Source organism: Lineus longissimus, chromosome 6 (genome assembly GCF_910592395.1).
Source record: "Lineus longissimus chromosome 6, tnLinLong1.2, whole genome shotgun sequence".
NCBI classification, from domain to species: Eukaryota; Metazoa; Nemertea; class Pilidiophora; order Heteronemertea; family Lineidae; genus Lineus; species Lineus longissimus.
This window is the reverse complement of record NC_088313.1, coordinates 9,092,437-9,103,453: the sequence shown is the minus strand read 5'-3', so window position 1 is coordinate 9,103,453 and position 11,017 is coordinate 9,092,437. Positions and strand designations below refer to the sequence as shown.

At 43.6% G+C, this 11,017-nt stretch overlaps 1 protein-coding gene across 1 annotated transcript; it reads right to left on the bottom strand.

Annotated features, from left to right (window-relative positions):
- Positions 1-9,589: 9,589 nt before the first annotated feature.
- On the bottom strand, positions 9,590-10,801 carry LOC135489948 (piggyBac transposable element-derived protein 3-like). Its single transcript, XM_064775585.1, has one exon. It carries the CDS (start codon positions 10,799-10,801, stop codon positions 9,590-9,592), a length of 1,212 nt encoding a protein of 403 aa, XP_064631655.1.
- Positions 10,802-11,017: the final 216 nt, after the last annotated feature.

Below are 11,017 nucleotides of genomic sequence, written 5' to 3'. Positions count from 1 at the left end.
GTGTTTATTGAATAATTGGTAGATACACAGTTAATGAATAGACAAGTTTTGAAAGTCAAACTCCATGTGCTTCTCAGAATAATAATAATGACTTTTGTACCTATTTTTTATAAGCTTATAAAGCCTAATGGAAGGCCATGTTACCACCACATTATTTGTTATTAGCCTGAGAAGTACAACATTCTGATTTAAAAACTTTTCCTCTATAGAAGGAGCATAAGTAACATGAGCCAGGATAATCTTGTATCAAATAACTTGTCAAATGGAATTCCGACTAGGAGATAACAAGTGCGATAAATTTGCATTATATACTTCACTACAATATTGACTAACAATCTTAAAACATTAAAAACATTTGAATTGACTATAACTCAGTACCAAAATAGAATATATGAAACTTCCAACTCTAGAACTTCTTTGTCTACATGAATGCATAAGGATACATGTTTGTATTGTGGCTATGAAGTTCATATCACAATTGCCAACATGGACCATCATACAGGTAGTCATTTTTGCCCTACATAAAAATAAATGGTACAGAAAAGACCAAACTACGTGATATACTTTACTATAATTGACTATCAAATTCAATCTAAAAAAGGGTGGTTGGGGGGGGGGGAGAAGGATACTTACGCTTTTACCAGGAAAACCTGTTTTCAGCATTCATTGATTGAAGAAGCTGTGAGATCTGAAAAGAAATAATAAAGTTGGCGATTGCATTATAATTCACTGACTAATAATGATGGCTGGGACTGTGCTTGAAGAGGATGAAGAAAGAGTACTACGGGTTGTATGAATGAGCGGAGTTTGAGATGTGTCTTTCTGTGTGTAGTGGTTGCAGTGTTTGAGATGTGCATGATGTTTTTAATCGCCTGGAGCTGCCTTGTTTGCAATCAGAATTTTCCCAATTGGAGTGTGTCTCAATGGTTCCTTCATGTGGTATGGAAATCTAGCTTGAGCCTGGTGTAGAAGTCTCTTGATGCTTGTTGCTCTCTTGTCGCTGAAAATGTATTTGATAGCTAGTGTTTGGATGCGTTGTTTGGGCGTGATCGGGGACATCAAGTCTAGTACATGTCTTGAGTGCATGGAGTTGGGGATGCCAAACGCTATTTTATGAGCTTTGATGCGAAGCTTCTCCAATTTAGCGAATTGCTTGTCCGTGAAGAGTGTGAGGGCGGTCGGTGCATACTACATGAGTGGAGCAATCATTGCTTTGTAAATGCTGATAGTCACAGTTGATGGAGCTCTGGGCTTGTCGTAGGTATATGCAATGGCTTTGAGAAGTGGGATGCGGGTACGTACTCGGTCGTAGATCTTCTTGAAGTGATTGGTCATTGTCAGTCTTTTATCTAGCGTGATACCAAGGGAAGTCGAAGTGGGGCTGGCATCAATGCGTTGACCTTTAACTTGAATGTAGGCAGGGACATGTCTTTTCTTCTTGGTAATGGCTAGAAGTTGAGTTTTGTCGGCGTTGTATGTCTGCCTCCATTTGTCGCTCCAAGATTCCACGCTTTTGTTTTGAGTCTGGAGGTTTTCTCTGGCTACGTAGTCGTGAAGGTGGGCAGACCATGCAGTCAAGTCGTTGGCGTACTGTTCTTGTCCATTGAGGTCGACTGGGGCCAGGGGGCGAGGGATGTCATTAACCCACAGGAGGAAGAGGGTGGGTGCGAGGACACTGCCCTGTGGAGTGCCGGCTGGAAGTAAGAGAGGCGGACTGTGTAGCATGTTGATCGATCCGTGAGAAAGCTTTGTAGAAGTCGAGTTAAACCAATTGAGAGACGTGAGTGGGTACGTAATTTGAAGATGAGGCCGTCATGCCAGACCTTGTCGAAAGCCTTTTCAACATCGTAGAAGGCTGCCATAACTGTCCTGTTCTGATGGATGCTGCGAGAAGCTTGTTGAAGAAGGCGAGTGATGGGATCGGCAGTACTGCGTCCTTGTCTGTAACCGGATTGATGGGGGTTGATCATTCTACCGTCTTCGAGTTGTTTGCGGAGTCTTGAGTTGATAATGCGTTCCAGTGTTTTACCAAGTGCAGGGAGGAAAGTGATGGGTCGGTAGTTCTTTGGGTTGGAGTGGTCCTTGTTGGGTTTGGGGAGGAGGGTGGTGGTACCCTGCTTCCACAGTTTCGGGAAGTATTGCGATGTGATGGACTGTTCGTAGATGTCAGCTAGATAGCGTAAGGCAGTGAGCGGCAGATTCTTGATGTGGGAGTAGTAAAGTCCGTCTTTACCCGGGGCAGTGTCACGTGTTTTCTTGATGATGGTGATGATCTCTTCTGGTGTCACTGTAGACTTGAATTCGGTAATGCGTCTGGGAATTTTCCGGTTTTTATGTGAACAGTCTATGAACTGCTGTACATCACGGTTGAGATCATCATGTCCTGGGCGGGGGGGGGGGGGGGGGGGGATACTGTGTATGTCCTGGTAGAATTCATGGCGGCATCGAGTCTGTTCTTCAGGAGTGTTGTAGACCTTGTTGTTGAAAAGGAGTGGACGTGCTGCTGATGACTGTCCGGTCTTCAGGAATCTTCTAACAGTGGGCCAGAACGTCTGGGGCGTTTTGTGGGAGATGTCGTTCCATAGGATGGAGGCTGTGTTTTCACGGTGGACTTTGATGAGTTCTTGTATATTCGCAGACAAGGAGTTGATGCGTGACTTCTTGGCTTGGTCGGGCTGGGAGGCATGTGATCGTCTGAGACATTTTCTCTCCTTGATGAGAGTGACAATGAACGGAGGTAGTGGAGGACGGCTTGTCTGGACGGTCTTTGGAACATGACGAGTGTCAGCTGCTTTAAGTATGTCCGTGAATGCGAGTATGGCTTGGTCAATGGAGTCTTGGGTACTGTTGACTGGAGGTAACATCTGGATCTGTTCTGAGATTTCGTGGCGGTAGGATTTCCAGTTGGCAATGTCAAAACGTGGTTTGGGTTTGTCGGTTGAGCTAGGAGTGAATGGAGAGGTCTTGATTGTGACCAACACTGGCCTGTTGTCGCTGCTGATGGGGTCAAGGACTTTGAAGTCTGTGAGGCTGGGAAAGGATTGGTGAGTACCAATCACATAGTCGATGACAGAGGGAGGGGGGGATCTGGGTTGACAGTTTTTTGTGAGTAGCGGGTAGGTTGACCAGGGTTGATGCTAAGGACAGGGTCGTCGTTGAAAAGTCTGTTGAGAGCGATTCCATTGCGGTTGGTAACTGTGTCCCCAAATGTTGGATGTCTTGCGTTAAGGTCACCTATGAGTATGGTATTGGGTTGATTTGTGAGTGATGTATGTAGATAGGCTTCTGGGAGTGTGTCCTGGGGAGCGTATAATGAGGAGATGCATAGTGGTGTTGTGTTTGAGGTGTGTAAGTTGACTGAGATGCATTGTGGTGAAAATTTGCTGGGATGTCTGTGATGCGACCGGCAGGGATGCTATTTTTGATGAGTAGAGTTGTGCCACATGTGTGCTGAGATTTGTAAATATGGTGTGATGTATACCCTGGGTATGAGATGGGTTGGTCCTTGGTGCGAAGTGTTTCCTGTAGGTTGATGATGTCTGGCTTGTGTTCATGTATGAGTATGTCTATGTCTGGTTTGGCTGTGTTGAATCCTTGGCAGTTGCTGTGAAGCAGAAGTAATTGATCCTGTTTCTTTGTATCCATGTTAGGGTCAGGATAACAGCCGAGATGCGAATGTGAAAGTTCCTATACCGAAGTCTTTACTGGTGCGATTCACCCGTGGGACACATCGTTTTACGTGGAAGGCCTGCTGGTGAGATGGATTTGACGACGGACCTGAGGACTGCGTGGGTAGAAACATCACAAGGGGTGGAGGTGGCGATCGCGTTATCAACGTTGATTGAGGCATCGGGTGTCGGCTGGTTCATACATGGAACGGAAAGGACATCCACGATGACAGGACTGTGAAGCTGGATGGGTGGACTCATCACTGTGTTGGCGGTCTTGGTTGCTCGTTCATCATTGGCTGGAGATGAGGCGGCACGTTTCTTACGGCTTGCTCTAAGTTTGATTCTTGATGCAATCTTGTCGTCGAGGAGGGAGTCAATACGATTAACGACATCAGAGAAAACGACGTTGCTCGTGTCTGCTAGAGAGTCCGATAGGGCATCACCAATAATTTGTTGCATCGATTGGACGAATGGGACGGACGGTGTTTCTGCTGACTTAATGGATGCGATTGTGGCTTTAAGCGTCTCGATCTCTTCCTGTTGGCTGATGCAGTGTTCACGGAGTGTCAAGAAATCCTCTTCGAAATTTTGTAAGTCCACAACCATTTTATGGGACCATTCGTCGTCCTCCTGTTTGCGTTCATCGAATGTGTTTTGTAAGTCAGCGATTTCTCCTCGAGCACATCTCTAAATAGAGTCAACATGTGAAACCAGGAGGTCGAATTCTTTCCGTGAGACCGTTGCAGACGAAGAAGGAGTCGTGGCATGCTGAGGTCGAGACGGTGGAGGAGGGCCATGCTGAGTACGAGATGTTGGAGTCGAACGGAATCGCGTATGGGCCTTCTTCTCCTGCAGTTTGGCGATCCAAACAGGGCACTTTGAGCTGGAGGCGGAGTGGTCACCATCGCAGTTCGCACATCGCGTGGGGTCATGGCAGGCATCGGACTGTTGATGATCCTTTGAACACATTGGATAACGGCGGGGTTTGGTACTTAAAGACGAAACGTGGTCGTAACCCTGGCAGTTGTAGCATCTCGTAGGGAGAACACGGTGTCGAGGGGCCTCAGTATAGAAGTGGTTGTCCGGTCCACAGCGAATGTATCCTGTATGATAAGTTTTGAAACGATGTCTTGATCGGTAGGGGTTATTCGAACGAGATTTGTCGTATTGCCCGTTTTGGCCAAGATGATCCTTTTAGCGGCAACAATGTTTATACGTTCCTTTAGGAGAAGATCAGCGATTGCATTTTCGGTGAGGTCGGTAGGAACGTTGGTGATGATAACACAACTCTGGCCATTTGAGATACGGCTTACAGCTCATCTGGGTGGTTCTAGACGGGCACCAGGGATGCATCGGCTTAAAAAGTTCTTCAGGGCTTTATTCACATCACGCTTAAAATCAAAGGATAATCGGAACAGCTTTGGGTTAACGTGGATAGCGTTAGTGATCGTGACGTCGGGGAGTGATTTCTTGAACTTCTGCATGATATAGGCGGTAGATGTGGGGGATTCCAAGAGAAGAAAAGCAGTGTGACTCAAACGAGCAACGGGACGACGAGAATCCATGATTGAATAGTGACTTATTCTGAGAAGAACTATTTCACTGTTGCAAAAAAACACACAAGCACACACTATATGAACGGAAATACACACAAACTAACACAGCAAAACACAACACAGTGAAATCCGAGTGACAGAAACACAATACTGAGAAATCCGCGGACACCACTCCAGAAATGCGCACAACAAACAATAGCCAGGCACACTTGAACCACAATATGTAATGCAAAAGCACACAAAACTAGGCGAGCACACAGTAATCCAGGTGAAATATACGATAATCCACAAAGCACACAAACGCTTAGCACAGATCCACACACAGAAAGCACATCCAATAGCACACAAAAGCGAATAGCACCAATGATGAATGAATAATGAAATGAAATGATGAAAGGGTGGTCCATTAAAATGTAGTCTTACCACTCACTGCCTGCACAGTCATGTTCATTCATGGACATTTGCATATGGTGGACATTTCTACTGGACTACCCTGTACATCTATCAACATTAAAATTTATCAAACTTGTATCAAAACAGAAGATATATATGAAGTGGGTTAACCTACAGTCATGCGATGTCATGGTCGGATGTGACTAAAGCTCAGTTTTAAAATATAGAACATTTAAATTTAATAAATTCAATATGAAATTGTAACTTGATTAACATGCATTTATCTGTAATAACAATATTGCAAACTTTCGTGGGTATAATTGTGACTAGCACTTACAAATTTGTGATTAACAACATAATTTGCATACTTATTCATTTTTCTTTCTTTTTTACAGTTTATATGTGATGCCCTACGACAACGAATAGAAAAGATGGATACTCATTTGAGGAAATCTATAGAAACTGAACGAAGTGTAGCCGTTATACTAGGGAAGCTTTCAACGAATGTCGAGTTCCGAACCATTGGACATCTGTTTGGAATCGCACAGTGTTCTGTAGTTCGTATTGTGAATGAAACTTGTCAGGCAATAGTTGATATTCTTTTACCAAGATTTGTAAAGTTTCCAAAAAACAATGAGTTGAAGGAAATTGTAGAATTGTTCAAAGTGAAGTGGGGCTACCCACAGTGTGTGGGTGCAATTGATGGATCTCACATAGAAATTCTGGCCCCCACGCACAGCCCAATTGACTATTTTAACCGAAAACAGCGGTACAGTGTCCTTCTGCAAGGATTAGTAGATTCTCACTACAAATTTATAGATGTTAACATTGGCTGGCCTGGTAGTGTACATGATGCACGTGTTTTTGTCTCTCACAGATTTACGAATCTGCTGAAAATGGAGACCTTCTCCCTGATTGGACGGAGTTTTGCAGCGACGTGGAAATTCCTTTGCACCTTATGTCATTCTGTATGAAACCTTACCCAGACAATGGACGACTTACAAGGCAGCAGGTTCATTTCAACTATCGTTTGAGCAGAGCGAGAACGGTGGTTGAAAACGCTTTTTATGACTTAAAGGAAGGTGGCGAATACTATTGAAGCATTGTGATGTAAAACTTGAACACGTGAATAACATCATTGGGGCATGTGTTGTACTTCATAATATGTGTGAAACTTTCAAGGAGGTATTCAAAAGGAACTGGTATCCAGATGAATGTGATAATGTAGATTAAGAGATCTGCAGGCAAAGGGATAGAAAACAATGCTGTGAGAATTCGCAATGCCTTAACCCTCTTAGACCCAAGGGTACTAATACCTTGCCTAAAATTATTTCCTGCATAGAATATACTATTTGGGCATCAGCAAACACAGTTTTAGCTTCAAATTTTTTATTGGGTCAAAAATGGTCTTTTTAGGCCCTGTTACATATATGTCACATTGGGTTTAAATGACACCATTTTTGTGTAACTCAACTCAGATAGAAAGATTAACAAATATAATGGAACTATGAACTATAATGTAACTATGAACTGTCTTGGTCCCTTGACTAACAATTTATGCATAGGGGCCTATAGGGTAGCCTAAATGTCATGTTTTGCTCTCACGGATATCATTCTAGAATTGTTCTGTAGAGATTTCGTTGAACGGTTTCTGAATGTCAGCAGTTTCTGATTGTCAGTAGTTTCTGAATGTCAGCCGTTTCTGATTGTCAGTAGTTTCTGATTGTCAGCAGTTTCTGATTGTCCGCAGTTTCTGATCGTCAGCAGTTTCTGATTGTCAGAAGTTTCTAGCAGTGAAATGCTTTGAAACAGTTTCGCTCACGGGTAAAGCAAAGTCGGACATCACACTTTTCACAAAGTGTGTCGGTGTTGTTGACAGTGCAAACTTTGCACCTGCCACGCTTTTCACACTTCACCGGCCAGTGTCCAAGATTATCCTTTTGAACATCTGTCGGAGGCGCGTGACGGACTCTCTTTGGTGGCACTGGTGTTGGCGGAGGTGAATCCAATGATGGCCTCCCTACTTTCCGTGTTGTATTGACCAACACGAGACAGGTCGCGATCTCTGCTTGGAACTTGCGCTGCCGTAATGGCTTGTCGATTCCCGTACCTCTACAGCGCCTACGATATTTCATCCAGGCGTTTACCACAGCCAAGATGATGGTTTGCCAGAACAGGTACAAGTACCACCTTCGTGATCATATATGATACTTGTACCTGGCCACACATGCATCGATGAGATCAATGCCCCCCATGAAGCGGTTGTACTCCTTGATAATGAAGGGGCGATCCACCTCTATGAACTTCTTTTTGGCTCACCGTAGGGGAGTCTATACGATACCGCAGTGTCCGTCGTCGTCGTCGTCGTCGTCCGTCGTATCCTAGTTCAAAAACAGTGGCACGTTTTTTAACCGCTGGGCCTATGAACTTAAAACTTTGTACACATGACCCCCTAGGCCAGATGACCCGTGACACTAAATTTCTGTCCGATCTGATTCTGTACTTGGCCACCAGGGGGCTAAATGTGGATATCTAAAAAGTGTGATATCTCGCTTATTAGTGACTTGTTTTCGATAAAACTTTTGTGGTAGGTACTCATAGCAAGGATACATCATATATCTTACGGGTTTTTAATTTGATCTACTTTTCAAGGTCGCAGAGGTCAAATGGCGTGAATTGGCCGTTTGAGTGTAACTATGGCACGCTTCTCAACCATCAAAGCTATGAGCTTGAAACTTGGTACATATAACCCCCTATATCAGATAACCTCTGGTGCTGAATTTCAGCCTGATCTGATTCTTGACTTTGTCACCAGGGGGCCAAAACAGAAAAAGTAAGAAGTGCAATAGCCTGCTTATTAGCAAATTGTTTTTGATGAAATTTTTATGGCAGGGACCCCTAGCAAGGTTACCTTAGATGTTGCACGATTTTTCGGATTTGACCTACTTTTTAAGGTCGCAGAGGTCAAATGGCGTAAATTTGCCGTTTGAGTGTAACTATGGCACGTTTCTCAACCGCAACAGTTATGAACTTGAAACTTTGAACAAATGACCCCCTAGGTCAGTTGACCTTTTACACTGAATTTTGGTTCGGTCTGATTATTGACTTGGCCACCAGGGGGCCCAAACTCAAAACTCAAAAAGTGTGATTTCTCGCTTATTACTGATTTGTTTTTGATAAAAGTTTCATGGTAGGTACTCCCAGCAAGGATACATCACATATCTTACGGGTATTTGATTTGACCCACCTTTCAAGTTCACAGAGGTCAAAGTTGAAAACTTTACCGTTCTTGGTACGTTTTGTCGTTGTTCAATGTAAAGAGTTTTAATTTTGTGTAATGATGCATCTAAGAAGCCACTATTTGTATGCCAAGTTTCAGCCAGATCGGAATTCAAATATGGCCGAAATTGCATGTTTTGTGGGTTTTTCCTCGTATTGTGGCAATCCAAAGGTCGTGAGTTCAAACCCCGGTCAAGGACAGCCAAAAATATTTTTATTTTTCATCTTTTCCTTTTTTCTTTTCTGAGTTCTATCTTACATTTTCTTCATTTTTTGATTTATTTGGTGCCATAGATTTAATTAGGTGGCCATCTTGGAAATCGTTTTTTGCCGATTGCTGTAGTGTAACGAGTGATGAAATTGTTATGGTCAGGTGGATGTGTCTACATCACATATCACCCTGGTTTGTTATTTGACCTACCTGTCAGGGTCACTGAGGTCAAAGTTAAAAATATATTCACCATTGTCATGGAGTGGCACAGTTTCTTCACTATCATTTTCACCTAGACTCTACAAGCTTGGAACCACAAGTCTCAGATTCACCACTTGGCCAGGGCCGGCTCTGAACTGGTCACAGATGCATGTATAAATTATGAGAGGCCTACATACTGTAGCACTTTCTGTAACTGTCTACTAAAAATACTTACGGTGAGCACAATGGCCCCTGGCCGTTTCATCTTTCTTGTTCCATCACTTACACTTGTCGCTTGGTTGTTCTCCTGCGTAAGTCGAGAGTAAGGTTACAGCCTTGTTGTCGTACCATTTTACAGCCACGACATTTGAGTTGTTCTCAACGAAGCTTTCCATTGTACCACGACCTTTCCTTTCCATAAGCTTGTCAGATGTAAAAGGACATACACCTAAGCGGTTTTTCCTTACAGTCCCAACATATAGAATGCCGCTCTCTAGTAACTTTGCTGCGAGTTTCACCGAAGTGAAGAAGTTATCTGCAAACACCTTGTAGTTTTGATGTTTGGGCAGAGTTTCACACAGCTTGGTTACGACATCTCCCCCCATACCGAGTTCAGTTTTCTTTCCATCCCCTCCTTGGTAAACATCAAAGTGACAAAGTATTCCAGTCTCAGTAGAGTGAGGCCTACCCTTCACGTACTGCTTGATAGGGCTCCGTTTCCCCTTGAAGGGGATCATTTGTTCATCGATAGAATTGTGTTCTTCTGGCACCACAGTCCGGCAGTGGTCACGAAACTCATCTATCCAGGGCCGAATCTTCCAGATCTTGTCCTTTTTTTGATCATCTGTTACTGCGTTGTTGTCTACGAAATGGAGGACAGTAAGCAAATATGAGAATCGGTTACGACCCATGATATCTGCCACAGCAGGATATCTGGAATCTTGTTCCCAATATGCACGATTTCCCGACATCTGCATTAGACCCATTCGCAAGACCATTCCCAACACTTGTTCAAGCTCTTTCTTGGTGAGATTGGCGGACTTACCACCTTTCTCGACACTGTACATGTTAGTTTGCTCCACACAAAGTTCAAGCATCTCATCAGTAATGAACTTTTTGAAATAGTAGTATGGCGAAGGAATGTCAGTGTCCGCTGGATATTCTATTTCTTTACCGAGAAATGTTGTATCAGGTGGGTCAAAGTCCTTGTCTATCCATGACTGAGTTGCTTTATTCCCTTGGCCTTGTTTCTTCTTTTTTGATGTGGTTGCTCTTGCTGCCAGGGTTGCCAACGGAATGTCATCCTCATCACTGAAATCGTCCGAACCCGAACTTTGTGAAGAAATATCATCATCCCCGTCATCAGCATCGTTAGTGTAATCTTGATCATCGTCATCACTATCCTCCGACTCACAACCTTCAAATTCACTGTCCTCACCATCTATGGCATCTAAGACATCTTGTACACTCATACGGCCCGGGCGATTCATCCTGAAATAAAGGACAAAATATTAGATCAGCTATCAGGGGTGCCAGAAGGTCCCTTACAAGGGTAGGATGCATTGCACTTCTATTAAAAGTCAAAAGCCTTGAACAGGAACATTGATAAAGGATATATACATGTGCACTGTACATTTTGTGTACATGTACACTGTGACCACTAAGACCCGATGTGACATCGCTGTCACAACGACCAAAAGTGACCT